This window comes from Panthera pardus, unplaced genomic scaffold (assembly GCF_024362965.1).
Source record: "Panthera pardus isolate Hobbes unplaced genomic scaffold, ASM2436296v1 HiC_scaffold_10, whole genome shotgun sequence".
Classification (NCBI taxonomy): domain Eukaryota; kingdom Metazoa; phylum Chordata; class Mammalia; order Carnivora; family Felidae; genus Panthera; species Panthera pardus.
Genome location: NW_026526655.1, coordinates 26,279,054 through 26,295,904, shown reverse-complemented (window position 1 = coordinate 26,295,904; position 16,851 = coordinate 26,279,054). Strand labels below are relative to the sequence as shown.

At 38.9% G+C, this 16,851-nt stretch overlaps 1 protein-coding gene and 1 long non-coding RNA gene across 7 annotated transcripts in view; one reads left to right on the top strand and one right to left on the bottom strand.

The window, feature by feature from the left end:
• Positions 1-16,851, top strand: part of LOC109265129 (uncharacterized) — a 177,601-nt gene that overhangs the window by 125,070 nt on the left and 35,680 nt on the right. The window lies entirely within an intron of this gene.
• The window catches only part of LANCL1 (LanC like glutathione S-transferase 1), a 36,982-nt gene continuing 32,977 nt past the window's right edge, over positions 12,847-16,851 (bottom strand). For all 3 annotated transcript variants that reach the window (XM_019446116.2, XM_019446114.2, XM_019446117.2), the window contains exons 9-10: positions 16,569-16,641; positions 12,847-15,946 (exon numbers count right to left, since the gene is read on the bottom strand). In XM_019446116.2, coding sequence (XP_019301661.1) covers positions 15,870-15,946; positions 16,569-16,641 — 150 coding nt within the window. In that variant the 3' untranslated portion in view covers positions 12,847-15,869. The remainder of the gene's footprint in view (positions 15,947-16,568; positions 16,642-16,851) is intronic.

Below are 16,851 nucleotides of genomic sequence, written 5' to 3'. Positions count from 1 at the left end.
CAGTAACAGAACATTCTCTTCTATTGTTGTGTACAAACTGCAAGTGAAGCATTCTTTGATTTCTTGGGCTACATGCTCACAGTGCAGTAATAGTTAAATTAATTTCTAATATGTCTCATCTCATTATAGATCTATGCAATCGTCTCTTTCAATTTTAAATTGAGCTTCAGGGAAGATTAAATACTTAGGTATTCCAGTTTGTATAAAATTTCTAGATCCATACAAATTAAACTTCCTCTGTCTAAATGACCCTAATCATTCTAATTTAACTAGATGGAGCCTATTTCCTTTTGACAGAGCTTGTCATGTTGAATCTTATCCATGGAGATGAACAGCATGCCAAATGGGTAATAAGTATTCCAGATGTTGTCTTGCCACTTTCCAACAAAGTTATTAATACAAGTCAGTTGCTTCTTGTCTTTTTTTATCCTCTAATGTTGGTGAGAATATAAACTTCTTTTCTCCCCATTAAGATATGGTAATTTAAAAAGTACAGTAATGGGCTGCTGCAGAGGAAAGTGATTTTATAAAAGTACCTCTCCATCGTGAATGGTACCTCAGGGACTCAGGGTAGTGTGAGACGTGTCGGGACTGTGGATGGGGGAAGTATTAGGAGATATGAAGAAGACTGTTGAGCCCTGAGGTTGAGATCGTGTGTGTGGGGTGTGTGTGTGTGTGTGTGTGTGTGTGTGTGTGTGTGTGTAGGAGACTGAGCTTCAAAAGAGCCATTTCATTTACTGTTGGTTGGGAATAAGCCAATAAAATGGAAATAGCTGCTCAATTGACAAGGACCTGTCCTGGCTGAAGTGTGGCAGGATGCCCAAGGCCTGGCAGCCTACCTTCTATCTGCATCTCCCTGCACTATCCCTGGGGCAGCAAGAGAGACCTCCAACCTGTGACCTCTGAGGTTTTTTGGTGGGATTTCATGAATCTGTCCTCAAGGCAATGGAAGGAAGATGTGGGTGCAGTGTGGAGAAGAACAATGGAGGCTGGAGGGGAGAGTCAGAGGCCAAAGGACACCAAGCTTGATTCCAGGACAATCTGTGCTAGCTGAAGATATTTCTTTTAAGCTTTACCAGAAGGATCTGATGTTTCTTAGCTATAAACAAATTAGACATTCAGAGCTAGGAAAAGCCTAATGATACTAATGATAATTATAATATTTCCATTGTGATGGTTTCATCAGTCTCTTTCAAAACACTTTGGGTTTGGTGAATTTGAAATGGATTTCCCTTCAATAACACACCCACACACAGTACTTTTACTTTGCCCCCTATGTTTTTAAATGTAAAGCCATGGAAAGGCCTTTATATTTCTAGAAGTATAAAAGTATCATTTAATATTACTCTACAGAAAGAAGTCCAAATAATTGGTGAAGTGAAATAAAGTTCTGGTCTTCAGAAAACAGTCTCACCAGCATCATAATCCACATATGAATAATCTTATATATACAGCCTTGCTCTCCTCCCCTCACTAATGACTTTGACTCTAGTTAGCAATAACCTGATGTCCAGTGTAAAATACTTTGAACTTTGAAGTGGAAGAAATTTACCATTAAGGCCATGGTTGTTTTGAAGTCATATACTGTTGTGAAGCCAATACTTGCAGCACTTCCAATATGCTTGAATTGTTGTAAGGAGTTTTTGTTGCAGACACCATTTCCTAAATGTCAACAAAGAAATGCTATCCCTCTTATTATCATCTCCATTAATTTTTCAAGTTCATTAACAACTAAATTATTAAACTGAGCTCTACTGACATCTGCTGGACAAAACCTGTTTTTCATTGTTACCAACTTTGTAATGCTCAGGTTTTACTAACTAGATGGTTACTATTAAAACAACCAAGCAAAGTTGTACTTAACAAATAGAAAATAGAACTAAGCTAAATATAAGATCAGCATGTAGTAAATCTAAGTAAAGGTTTCTAAGTCCATTTCTCTAGCTGGTCAAATCGTATCTCAGTTGAACATTTAACACACATTTTCTCAGTGCTGTGTGTGTGCTATACAAGTACTTACACATTGGGTCCAGAACTTGGAAGGGCCCCTTCCTGCATGAGGTGCTGACTTAATAGGTCTTGGTTGGGCCTTAGAATGTGCATTTCCAACAAGTTTCAGGTAATGCTACTTAATGTGGCTGGTCCAGAGACCGTGTTTTGAGAACCAAGTGGGAGAATGTTAATTAACCTTTTTTGGCTTAAGCAGCCAGGTAATACCATGAACTGAATTAGGAAATTCAGCTGAGGGGCAACTTGAAGGAGAGGTGGAGAAGGTGATAAACTTGGCCTTTTCAAGGAAATGGAAGAAAAGATCATCAAAGCCAGACCTAAAGAGGTTCATTTAATACATTTCAATAAAATATGAATGCAACTCCATTTTAAGAACTTGTAAAAGATAAACATTCTCTGTAATAAGTGGTAGGAAATGTACTGGTAATGTGAGCCATCTAAATTTGGATAAGCGCCTAGTACAGAACACCCAGGAAATACCCAGGAAGCTTATGTGAACACGAGTATATGGCCACACTTATTTGTATTAGCCTTTCAGTTTAGGAGTTGAGAACTAATGGGTTCTTCCTATTTCCAGTGAAGTTTCCAGACTTCCTGGGTCAGCCCTGTTCTTTAGTTCTGAAGTTTTCCTGGATGAATGGCACCTGAGGCACTGTAGACCCATAGCCCTTGATAAAATTCTCATTTACGAAACATGGTAAATGAGAGATGATGGTAAATAAAAGCAAAGAACACTTCTAGTGTCCATTTACTACTCAGAACATGCTGAGGAAAAAAAGTGGAAACAGGAATGTGATTGACCTGCTTTTGTGTTTCAAGCACCTTCAAAAAGTTGGCTGGCTAATTATGGCTCCTCATAAATTCTAAACAAGGGGCAGAGGGGTCTGATTTTCCTCATACAAGCCTTGACGATCCTAGATGACTCAAATTAACTTATTTTATTTTATTTTATTTTATTTTATTTTATTTTATTTTATTTTATTTTATTTTAATTTTTAATTTTTTTTAACTTACATCCAAGTTAGTTAACATATAGTGCAACAATGATTTCAGGAGTAGATTCCTTAATGACCCTTAACCATTTAGCCCATCCCCCCTCCCACAACCCCTACAGTAACCCTCTGTTTGTTCTCCATATTTGAGTCTCTTATGTTTTGTTCTCCTCCCTGTTTTTATATTATTTTTGCTTCCCTTCCCTTATGTTCATCTGTTTTGTATCTTAAAGTCCTCAAAAGAGTGAAGTCATATGATATTTATCTTTCTCTGACTAATTTGGCTTAGCATAATACCATCTAGTTCCATCCACGTAGCTGCAAATGGAAAGATTTCATTCTTTTTGATTGCCGAGTAATACTCCATTGTGTGTGTGTGTGTGTGTGTGTGTGTGTGTGTGTGTGTGTGTGTATATACCACATCTTCTTTATCCATTCATCCATCGATGGACATTTGGACTCTTTCCATACTTTGGCTATTGTTGATAGTGCTGCTATAAACATGGGGGTGCATGTGCCCCTTCGAAACAGCATACCTGTATCTCTTGGATAAATACCTAGTAGTGCAATTGCTGGGTCGTGGAGTAGTTCTATTTTTAATTTTTTGAGGAAACTCCATACTGTTTTCCAGAGTGGCTGCAGCAGTTTGCATTCCCACCAGTGGTGCAAAAGAGATCCTCTTTCTCTGTATCCTCGCCAACATCTGTTGTTGCCTGAGTTGTTAATATTAGCCATTAGGTGTAAGATGGTATCTCATTGTGGTTTTGATTTGTATTTCCCTGATGATGAGTGATGTTGAGCATTTTTTCATGTGTCAGTTGGCCATCTGGATGTCTTCTTTGGAGAAGTGTCTATTCATGTCTTTTGCCCATGTCTTCACTGGATTATTTGTTTCTTGGGTGTTGAGTTTGATAAGTTCTTTATAGATTTTGGATACTAACCCTTTACCTGATATGTCATTTGCAAATATCTTCTCCCACTTTGTCAGTTGCCTTTTAGTTTTGCTGATTGTTTCCTTTGCTGTGCAGAAGGTTTTTATTTTGATGAGGTCCCAATAGTTCATTTTTGCTTTTGTTTCCCTTGCCTCTGGAGATGTGTTTAGTAAGAAGTTGCCGCAGGCAAGATCAAAGAGGTTTTTTCCTGCTTTCTCAAGGATTTTGATGGCTTCCTGTCTTACGTTTAGGTCTTTCTTCCATTTTGAGATTATTTTTCTGTATGGTGTAAGAAAGTGGTCCCGGTTCATTCTTCTGCATGTCGCTGTCCAGTTTTCCCAGCACCACTTGCTGAAGAGACTGTCTTTATTCCATTGAATATTCTTTCCTGCTTTGTCAAAGATTAGTTGGCCATTCGTTTGTGGGTCCATTTCTGGGTTCTCTATTCTGTTCCATTGATCGGAGTACCATACTGTCTTGATGATTACAGCTTTATAATACAGCTTGAAGTCCAGGATTGTGATGCCTCATGGTTTGGTTTTCTTTGTCAAGATTGCTTTGGCTATTCGGGGTCTTTTCTGGTTCCATACAAATTTTAGGATTATTTCTTCTAGCTCTGTGAAGAATGCTGTGCCAGTACCATACTGTCTTGATGATTACAGCTTTGTAATACAGCTTCAAGTCCAGGATTGTGATGCCTCATGCTTTGGTGTTCTTTTTCAAGACTGCTTTGGCTATTCGGGGTCTTTTCTGGTTCCATACACATTTCAGGATTATTTCTTCTAGCTCTGTGAAGAATGCTGGTGTTATTTTGATAGGTATTACATTGAATATGTAGATTGCTTTAGGTAGTATTGACATTTTAATGATATTTGTTCTTCCTATCCAGGAGCATGGAATATTTTTCCATTTTTTGTGTGTATCTTCTTCAATTTCTTACATAAGCTTTCTGTAGTTTTCAGTGTATGGGTTTTCACCTCTTTGTTTAGGTTTATTCCTAGGTATTTTATGGTTTTTGGTGCAACTGTAAATGGGGTCAATTCCTTGATTTCTCTTTCTGTTGCTTCATTGCTGGTGTATAGGAATGCAACTGATTTCTGTGTGTTGATTTTATGTCCTGCCACTTTGCTGAAATCATGGATCAGTTCTAGCAGTTTTTTAGTGGAATCTTTTGGGTTTTCCATATAGAGTATCATGTCATCTGTGAAGAGTGAAAGTTTGACCTTCTCCTGTCTTATTTGGATGGCTTTTATTTCTTTGTGTTGTCTGATTGCTGAGGCTAAGACTTCCAATACTATGTTGAATAACAGGGGTGAGAGTGGACATCCCTGTATTGTCCCTGACCTTAGGGGGAAAGCTCTCAGTTTATTATTGTTTTTATTTCTGCTGTGTTGGTTGTGATCTCTCCTCTTTCATTCTTGATTTTATTTATTTGGGCCCTTTCCTTTTTCTTTTTGATCAAACTGGTTAGTGGTTTATCAATTTTGTTAATTCTTTCAATCAGTTTCTGGTTTCATTGATCTATTCTACTGTTTGTTTGTTTGTTTGGTTTCGATAGCATTGATTTTTGCTCTAATCTTGATTATTTCAAGTCTTCTGCTGGTTTTGGGTTTTGTTTTTTGTTTTTTGTTTTTTTTTAACGTTTATTTATTTTTGAGACAGAGAGAGACAGAGCATGAACGGGGAAGGGGCAGAGAGAGAGGGAGACACAGAATCGGAAGCAGGCTCCAGGCTCCGAGCCATCAGCCCAGAGCCCGATGCGGGGCTCGAACTCACAGACCGCGAGATCGTGACCTGAGCCGAAGTCGGCCACCCAACCGACTGAGCCACCCAGGTGCCCCTGGTTTTGGGTTTTATTTGCTGTTCTTTTTCCAGCTCTTTAAGGCGTAAGGTTAGGTTATGTATCTCAGACCTTTCTTCCTTCTTTAGGAAGGCCTGGATTGCTATTTACTTCCCTCTTATGACTGCCTTTGCTGCTTCCCAGAGGTTTTGGGCTGTGGTGTTATTTTCATTGGCTTCCATGTGCTTTTTAATTTCCTCTGTAACTTCTTGGTTAGCCCATTCATTCTTTAGTAGGATGTTCTTTAGTCTCCAAGTGTTTGTTATCTTTCCAAATTTTTGCTTGTGTTTGATTTTCAGTTTCATAGCATTGTGGTCTGAAAATATGCACAGTATGATCTCGATTTTTTGTACCTGTTGAGGGCTGATTTGTGTCGTAGTATGTGATCTATTCTGGAGAACGTTCCATGTGCACTGGAGAAGAATGTGTATTCCACTTCTTTAGGTTGAAATGTTCTGAATATATCTGTTATATCCATCTGGTCCAGTGTGTCATTCAAAGCCATTGTTTCCTTGTTGATTTTCTGATTAGATGATTTGTCCATTGTTGTAAGTGGGGTGTTTAAGTCCCCTACTATTATGGTATTATTATCAATGAGTTTCTGTATGTTTGTGGTTAATTGATTTATACATTTGGGTGATCCACATTTATAACAATTGTTTACGTATGTTAGGTCTTCCTGGTGGATAGACCTCTTAATTATGATATAATGCCCTTCTTCATCTCTTGTTACAGTCTTTATTTTAAAGTCTAGATTGTCTGATGTAAGTATGACTACTCCAGCTTTCTTTTGTCACCCATTAGCATGATAGGTGGTTCTCCATCCCCTTACTTTCAGTCTGAAGGTGTCTTTAGGTTTAAAGTGGGTCTCTTGTAAACAGCATATAGATGGATCTTGTTTTCTCATCCATTCTGTTACCCTGTGTCTTTTGATTGGAGCATTTAGTCCATTGATGTTTAGAGTGAGTACTGAAATATATGAGTTTCTTGCCATTATATGTCTTGTAGAGTTGGAGTTTCTGGTGGTATTCTCTGGCCCTTTCTAGTCTTTGTTGCTTTCGGTCTTTTTGTTTTTCTTTCTTTCTTTCTTTTTTTCCATCTTTTGTCCCCTCAGAGAGTCCCCCTGAAAATTTCTTGCAGAGCTGGTTCAGTGGTCATGAACTCCTTTAATTTTTGTTTGTCTGGGAAACTTAATTTCTCCTTCTATTTTGAATGGCAGCCTTGCTGGATAAAGAATTCTTGGCTGCATATTTTTCTGGTTCAGCATATTGAATATATCCTGCCATTCCTTTCTAGCATGCCAAGTTTCTGTGGATAGGACTGCTGCAAACCTGATCTGTCTTCCCTTTTAGGTTAAGGACTGTTTTTCCCTTGCTGCTTTCATAATTCTTTCCTTGCCTGAGTATTTTGTGAATCTGACTAGGATATGCCTTGTTGATGGTCAGTTTTTGTTGAATCTTGTGGGAGTCCTCTGTGCTTCCTGGATTTTGATATCTGTCTTTCCCCAGGTTAGGAAAGTTTTCCCCTATGATTTGCTTACATAATCCTTCTACCCATTTTTCTCTCTCTTCATCTTCTGGGACCCCTATTGTTCTGATGTGTTTCTTTTTCACAAGTCACTGATTTCTCTAATTCTTAAATTGTGCTCTTTTACCTTAGTCCCTCTCTTTTTTTCTGCTTCATTATTCTACATAAGTTTGTCCTTTATATCACTGATTTGCTGCTCTGCCTCATCCATCCTTGCCACCATAGCATCCATTCGAGATTGCGGCTCAGTTATAGCATTTTTTATTTCAGCCTGACTAGTTTTTAGTTCTTTTATCTCCACAGAGAGGGATTCTAATCTATTTTCTACCCCAGGTAGTTATTCTTAACATCGTGATTCTAAATTTTGGTTCTGACATCTTGCTTGTATCTGTGTTGATTAAGTCCCTGGCTGTCATTTCTTCATGTTCTTTCTTTTGGGGTAAATTCCTTCATTTTATCATTTTGAAAGAGGAAAGGAATTAAAATAAAAAAATTAAAATAAAAAAATTAAAACAACACACACATACAAATCACATAAATGATGCTAGATCCTAGGTGTGTTTTGGTCTGGTTATTGAAAGGAGCTTGATAGAGGAAAAAAAAAGGAGAAAAAGAGGGAAAAAAAAGAAAAGAAAAAAAGGAAAACATTTTATAATTTGAGAAAATGAATACAATGAAATAGAATAAATTGAAATGATGGAAGTAAAATAAAATTTTAAAAATTTACAAAAAAGTAAAAAATATAGTAGAAAAAATGAAGAAAAATATTTTTAATAAAAATTGAAAAAATAAATTTTTTCTTTCTGTATTCAAGAAAAAGAAACAAAAAAAATTGAATAGGTGGACCAGTGAACAGACTGAAATTTGATGAAATTACATCGTTTTCCCCTAGAAATAAAAGTATGAAGTATTTTATAGTCTGTAAACTAAGCAGGCAGAGAGATTTGTGGTGTCCCTGAAGAGTGAGGTTGCCCCAGGTTAGTGTAGCGGCTCCATTCTCCATTAGATGGCGCTGATTAGCTTACTGGGGTGCATTGTTGTGGCGCTTGTAGGTGTGTATGTGCACACGTGGGAGGGGTGAAAATGGCATCACCCAGCTACCCAGTCTCTAGTATCGGAACTCTGCTCTCCCAGACCAGCAATCATGCACGGGTCCTTTGTCTCCAGCTTCTGTCCACTCCCCGTTTTTATCCTGTCTGTGACCAAGCCATCAGGTTGCCAGACGGCACCTCCCTCCAGAGTTTTATCTCATATGTGGCTGTGTTTCCTGACCCCTCACTTCTGAGGGACTGTGGCTTTGACCCATTCAGATCCTCTGGGGAGGGTCTCACCAAGCAATGGCTGGGTGCTGGCCGCACCCAGGAACGTTCATGGGACTGCCGCTGCTGATGCCCAGAGACTGTGGCTGGGTGTCAGCCTGCCCCAGAAAAAGTTCATGCAATCGTGTAGCAGCAGCATTTCAGGGATTATGGAAAAACAGCACATATTTGGTGCCAGGCTTCACCATTAGCAACCTTGTTCCAGCACCAGCATATGTGGTTGTTCTCTGGGGTCTGCTGGGACCGAGTGGCTGCAAAGCCTCTACCAAATGTCCTTCCAGCAGTGGAACTGATTCTCCCCGTGTGGCCTGAGGTCCTCCCAGACCTCACTCTGCTCCTGGGGATTCACCTTTCCCACCAGAGAACCACCAGGTATTGAGCTGCAGTTTCAGACTCTGTGCTCCCCCTGTTTATAGAATCCTAATGGAATTTAAACCCTCTCCTTTCTCCCTTTTTAGTTCAGTCCCTGCAGCTGTTTCCACTTTTCCACTTTCTCTCCAGCTGCTTTTGGTGGGAGTGCTTTTCCAGTACTCTCCCCCCATCTCCGTCCTCGCTCTGAAAGCAAAAACAGCTCCTTGCCCTCTGTGGCTTCTCTCTCCCCCAGTATACCTCTATGTGCTGCATACCTGCTGAGTTCTGTGGTTCAGGTTGTACAGATTGTTGTGTTAATCCTCAAATCAGTTTTCTAGGTGTGCAGGATGGTTTAGTGTTGATCTTGCTGTATTTCATGGTCTCGAGACACAAAAAAAAAGACTTCCATGCTGTTTCACCATCTTGGCTCCTCCCCTCAAATTAACTCTTTAATATAAATATCTTCCATATGATTCTTAAATTACCAGAAGCTTATTACTCTCTTTGGATTGAAAAGATATCAAATTTTGGCAAATTTTCCATTAAAATTATAAACAAATATATGTTCCAAATCTGTTTCTTTCACTTGCTACCATCACCATCACAGAAAATTAATCACCCCAAGACCTGTTGCCTGATGTTATGTGCAACTGAGTCACATCAGAAATCAGACTCCAGGGGTGCCTGGGTGGCTCAGTCAGTTGAGCGTCCGACTCTTGATTTTAGCTCAGGTCATGTTCTCAGTTTGTGGGTTTAAGCCTGGTGTCAGGCTCTGCACTGACGAAGCAGAGCTGCTTTGGATTCTCTCTCTCTCTCTCTCTCTCTCTCCCTTTCTCTCTGCCCCTCCCATGCTCATGCCCTCTCTCTCTCAAAGTATGTAAGTAAACATTAAAAAAAAAATCAGACTCCAATCATTCCAGCTTTTATGCTCTTTGTACTAGTGCTTGTGCTCTTTGATTCACACATATCAGTCCTATCAATTCATCAGCCAACTCGTGACCTCACTTCCTTCTTGTCTACTAAGTCGGGATTCCATGCTGGAGTATCTGGGTCCATCGTACTGAAAGTAGCCTCTGTGGACAGCAGTACAGGTATTGTATGAGAGCTTGTTAAAACTGCAGCATCTCAGGCCCCATCAAATGGCATTTTGGTATCATTTTAACAAGATCCCCAGGTGATTTGTATGCATATATGGTTAAGAAGCGCTGACCTCAAATTTTTCTTAACAAGTTTCCTTGACTCTCCTACACCTGCCTTTCCCCCACTCACAAAGAGCGAGTCCTGGTGAGGCTCTGTATCATACCGAAATTATTTATTTATATTTATCTCCAGATTTAAACAGTCTTTTGTGAGCAGGTATCATCTTCCGAATCCTAGCTAGATGCTGTACCTAGCATGTGCTAGTAGCACACTTAATGTTGTTGGGATTGAAGTTCTTCAAATTAATTGCTGCGTAGGTCATGAAAACCAGGTACTAAAATGCTAATGAATAATAGCAGGTTGATTAACTACCTTTTTAAAATTTTTTGCATTTTAACCAGATTCCCGAAGGAAATGGATTTAACCTAAATTATTAATAATGCTGATGCTGGGAGTTTTGAGAAGTTAGCCAACTGAGTGAAAGTAATTTTGGGGGCAAGTGACTTTATGTGCTCAAATTTCCCTCCATCTCACCCATCATCAGGGTGATCCAAATGAAAGAACTCTGAGTGCTTCTCGACCGGCCGAGTGGCTTTTAAAGTGTCTTCTTCCCTGCAGGATTATAAACTCCAAATCTCTAATTATAGCCAGACACTGTGGATCACAGGAAAGATCTGGGCATTCTTGAAATTTGTGGAACAAGGAAGAGTAGGTGGGGGCTGAACAGGAATATTCAAATACATTTCGTTGTAACTTATCTCATCACTCGTCTTTCTCACCAGGCTGAGTCACCAGAGTAAGGGATGTCTATCCTGTGCACACAGAATGCCCCTGCCAGGCACCTTGCATACAGACATACGTGCTTAATGAGTTTGGGGGATAAAATGGTTTTAAAGCATTGCTCATGGCATGTTTAAATAAAATGGCATGTTTGCAGCATATAAACAGTGCCACCACTTTGGATTTTACCGGCAAGGGGGTGCCCATCTTAATTCCTAACTGCTGAATCCTGAGAGACCAATATTAACCATCCACTTTCACAGTGAGCCACCGCAGTATTTTTTGGGTCACAGATGCCTTTCTTACTATCCCAGCTACATCAGGGAAGAGAAATTAGGCAACTATGACATTACTTTATAAACTGATTTATCAAGAGTCCTGCCTTTCCCTGCGTAATAACTAAGTGCCTCAGAAATGCTTTCTCGAACACTTATTTGTAGAGTGACAGAACATTAGCTGCAGATTTAATGTCACCATGGTTGTCATTTGCATGTGCATGGAAGTTAACATAATGTAGAAATGTGAAATTGAACTGGCTGAGTATGAACAGTGGTCCTGCTAAGATCCATTTCTCTATGCTCATTATTTCACCTCTTGGTTTATTGTGTGCACTCTCTCCCATTACTCACAAAATTGTCAAAGAAGTCCCTGAGGATGCACAAGCACAGGGCTTCTGGAAAATACTGTTTCAATACTTTACATAATGGGACCAATCAAGCCAATATGTTCTCCATTGTAAAAAAGCCAATGTTCTCTTGCTTTGTTAATTGACCCTCAGCTTTAGAAGGAAAAGGGCAAGTCTGGATGGGAAACAGAATGTGAAAGCAAATCATCAGGGAGTGACTTATAGGTTTTTCTCAGTTTCAATGACGCTTAGAAGAATCAAGAATGCACAAAACTTTTAATGACACTGAATCCACAGTGGGAACTATCTAGGGAAAAAGAAATGACACAAAAAAACTTATCATTCTATTCAGAGAGTGTAGGGGGAGGGAGGCAAAGGTCTTTTCTAATGCAAAGTTAGGGGAAAAAAACAACTATGGGTTAAATCGCAGGAGACTTAGTTCTTCAGGTTTTGTTTGTTCATGAGCTTACAAGTGTGGTGCAATTTAATATGCCTGTCATTATTTTTCCTCCATTCGAAGGACGAGCCAGGGAGTGGTAAACCAGACAGTGGGGCTGGCCAGCTTTACCCACTGCAGTGTAATCTTGCCAACAGGGAGCAGGAATGCTCCAGACATCAATTTGGGGTCTCTGGGTGGCCTCTGTGAGCCACTGTCCCCTTCACTCCTCATCACCTGCATCTAAAGATGTGATTATCACCAACTATACATTCATTCATTCAAAACAGTGTAATAAAAATAACTGTGCATTTATCCTTCCTATGATGAGTCATTTAGACACAACACTAGAGGGATGAAGGGCATTTTAATGATACGTGCCAGAGGATGAAATCTTAATTCAGGGATGAAAATAAGGATTTATTATTTGGCAGATCTCTGTTGTGCCATCACACTACACGGCTGTGGCATGAAAGTTAAGTGCCACAAGGTCCTGCCAGGTGATACAGCAGAGCTCCTTTCCTACCTCTGAATATACACTTCATAATTATGCCTCATGTAATCTCTTCCTCTCTTCAAAGTTCCTTTCAGAATTGGTCATCAGGGAAATCAATTTCTAGAATTAGGCCTTTACTTATTAACCACAGGGTGGATTCTCATATGTATGAGATGGTTAATACACTGCTCTGTTTGGATCCTAGTAGATTCCTCCTAATTCTATAATAATCAGATTTAAAAATATTTCCCTCTGAATCTATCTTGTTTGATAAAATAATGATGAAAAGTCAGGAACAAATCCTAGGGAATGAGAGTATAGAGGAAAAGCCCTCATTTACCATATAAAGAAAAGATTTCTCAAGTTTAAACCAAAGCAAACAGAAAGCACATGACATGTACAGTCCTAATAAAATTTTATTGAGAATCAGTAAGTGAAATCCTTTACAGAACATAGAAATACCTATGACCCCAGCCCTTCCCAATAAATGGCAATATAACACTGGGGTGGGTTCCCTGAATATCCCACTCTGTTCTGTATCTACAGGAGAAACAGTTCTACAGCTCAGTACTAGAGAAATGGGGTGCTCTGACCTATTGATGGGAAGCAAAGGTGGAATTAGAATTTGGTATGAGTAATAAAGGACTGCAGATAAGTTCTAGTAGCCAAAGGAGTAGACGAATAAATGTTCACTCTTCACATTTTGTATTTCAAATCAGCCAGTAGCAGCGGGATCATCTTGGGTCCACTTTTACCTAAAACTCTTCCTGCCATGAAGGCTTTTGATGCCAAAGAATTGGAACTGACATCAAAGATGAAAAGGAAATCAATGACTCTAAGGATTAAAGACCAACAACTCGAAGGAGACCAAAACCCAATGGGATGATGGAAATGGCTGTGAGAATGTTAACATTTTTACATGATGAAAAGTTAACTACTGTAATTTCTCATCACCACAGGAACAGAAATGCATGGCAAGATAAATGAACACTGCTCAAGAAGCTTTTAGGATTTTACTACCTCATTTTTGTATGGGGAGGGAAGAGATACTATGAAGTTTTTTGGGAGGCAACTTTTGGAAAGGTTTGTTTTGTTTTTTTTTTTTTTCACCAAAAGAAAAGAAAATATCTGAGGGAAAAATGATGTAACAGAAATAGAACTGCAATGATGCCTCTTCCTTCTAAAACTAATAAAGCTGGTATAAAAGTTTCAGTTTCCTCCATGGCTTTAGGATATTGGTCTTAGTTTTACGGCTTTTGCTGGAGTTTAAAATCCTATCCGATTTTCTTACCTCTTAAGCATAAATAAAAGAAATAATGGCATGAATAGAAAATCCACCAGCTTAATTAAAGTCCTAAAAAGCTTAAGAAAAAAAAAAAAAAAAAGAAACCTGAATTATGTTTGTATTGATGACTTTGTTAATGGATGACAGTAAATTGCAACCTAAATATTAATGACTCTTATTCAGAATGTTCTTCTCCCCACCTAGAAGTCTTCCTGGGGTTAAATTAATCAAGATGCTGGAGATGCACTGTGATCAAGTTTCCTCTGGCTAAGAGAAAGTGTGTTTTGCTCTCTTTCCCTTGGTAATTACAGTAGCTAAAAGTACAGGCACAGTATTGTAAGACATTTAACTAAACCAAATGGGTTTTCTTCTTTCAAGTTGGATATCCAGCCAAAGGCAAATTAGCTTTACTAGGAATGCCAACAGTGCTCACCTGAAACACACAGGAGAAAGGCAAAGTTTACCAGCAGCTTCAGACATCTGAGAGGCACAAGGTTTTCCCAACTAGTGCGAGTCACTGAGGAATAAGCTAATCCTAGGAACTGAGCAGTGGGCTGGTTTTTAGATCCTTCCATCAGAAGCCTTTAAAGGGTCAATTTCCAATAATATAAGCTATTTTGGGACTAAATGTAAAATAATAGGGGACTACTATCCTGAGGAACCAACATATACCCATTGGGATTTGGTTCCAATTTAAAATAAAAACAGCATGCTTTTATGACCAAGAAAGCCATGAAACAGGCACATTTAAAATTCTTAGACCCTGATTTTCAAAGCTGCAAAATGTTCTAAAATCAGTCAGAACATGCAAGAAATGATGAAACAAGCCTGGGAAAGGCAGCAAAGGAAGGAGGAGGAAGGGAAGCTGATGAGTGAAAACATTTGTAGAGAATGTGAAGCACCAGGGACCCTTCATCTACCAGGTTAAATACAGGATCCTGAGGGCTCAGAAACTGATGAGTGTTAAACCTAGGATATGCAAAGAGATGGGATGTGTTTGTTCTAATCCTTTGCACTGGATAATACCTCCCAAATAAACAGCATTTCAATGGAAACCTTAGTGTTTTCATTCAAGTTATTGGCTATATAGCACCCTTTCCCCCTTTTAGAGAGATGCAGAGTACTGTACTATTCAGTGAAAAGACAAACATCCAGATAGATTGAAAGGAAGGAAAATATCTTATGGCTTGTACCAAACTGCGAGCAGTAACGCATAGTCATTGCCAAGTAAGTAAAACACAAATCTAAGTTTACAAGGTCAATTGGACAAGGTGAACTCAAATCCTAAGTCACCACATACTCACATATAGAAAATCGTTTCCTGATCTTATACTAAATCCAAGGAACAAACAAATGTAAATAAATAGTTCAAAGATACAATAACTTATTTTAGGATAAACAATAAACTTTTTTGTTAGCTTATCTTAAACTAATCTTCAAACCAGAATTTTCAAAACCACCAATGCATTTTAGAAATTTTTGATAAAAATGTTGACTAATAGAACCTGGATGCTTTACTACCAAAAAGAAGTAAATCTGAAAGTATCGTTATCTAGTTAAACAAGCACTATGGTCCTTAAACCAGTTTGCATCTCTTGCAACTTTTGTCTCAGAAGCATATAGTTAATATTTTTGTCCCCCTTCATAATCAACCACCTAAAGAAAAACAAAGTTATAAAACTGTCCGCCCTGTTGGAGGAAAAATACTAAGGAGGTGGATAGCAATGTCCAGCAATAACCATATATTTTTCTTTATCTACATTTTTAGTTTCTTTTAAACAGTTTTGGAACAGCAAAGGATGGTTATATTCATAAGCTTAAGTAAGAGTAAGGTTTCCTCCAAGTTCTGAAATATATACATCTATGCCCTCAAAACACTGCACATATCACTCACCCTTCCTTTAGGAAGAAACTGCAGTTAAAGTTAAAGGATTTCCTTGGATACTTTTAAGTAAAAGTGAATGATAAACAGAAGCAACCGAACTGAAGACAAATTCCAAAATTAAAAAAAAAAAATCAACTAAATCAAGTACACGGTTTGACCCTATGTCTCCTTGAAAAGCAATAAAAGCACTTCGTCCAGGTTTGATATACAGAAAGGCTCATGCAGTGAGTTGCAGGGGGCAGGCTTTCCTTTTACAATTCAAACGCAGGGAACCTGGCTTTTGTGGGCACTAGAAGGTCAGCCAGGAAATATATTGTTCCAGCCATTCCTGAAGGAAGAAAAAGAGGCAAAAGTTATCACACCACATGACTCCGTTTTATAGAGTGGCTTCATTCGCTAGCACCAACGACATTATGATACTAATGGCAACGACTTAAAGGAACCAAGCATCTGTTTAATATATGATGCAGGTCAATACGCGAGGAGATCACTAGTGAGGTGCTCAGTCTCTTCATCCAGGTGGAAGACAGGAGGGAGAGTTGAACCAGAGAAGTTCAAGGCACAGCCCTGTCATTTATCACGTCAGCTCCTTCACATGGCACCACGGGCCACTTACCTGTCTGAGCTTCCGTGTCCTCATTTGTGACATGAGGATAATAATGTCTGTATGTTTTTGCTGAGATGATTTATGGTGGCATCTGCAAAATGCCAGGCCTGTGCTTGGCTCCATAAAGGGTAGTCACCATTATGACTACTTGTATTAGGTCTGAGATGGTCCCTGTACTACTTGATTTTTAATATTGAGTTCTCATATTAGGAGGTAAAGAGGTAGTTTAAGAAATGACTATAAAATTAACTTGTTGATAAAGCTCAAATTCAAATACATTAATTACCAAGCAGAGAAGTAGATGCTGACATTATAAGGCAACTAAGTAAGGAGTGAAAAATACCTTCAAAGAGGGAGAAGGGGGTGTCCGGTGTTCTGCATCCGTGTTCTCCATAATCTAAGCACCACTCAGCAAACTGAAAGTGAGACCATGTTAATTATGGTAGTGATTTCTTCCAGAGACCCCCAAAAGTTGATAGTTGATAGTAAGAATTACTCTGAAAAGCCCAAAGCTATCTTCAGGCAGAAAAAAGGGGTTAGTACAGAGAAACAGACGGTCTGAAAGAGTATGAAGGATGGGAGGGAGGAATGTCATGAGCCATCTGAGCCGCTGTCTTCAAGGTTAT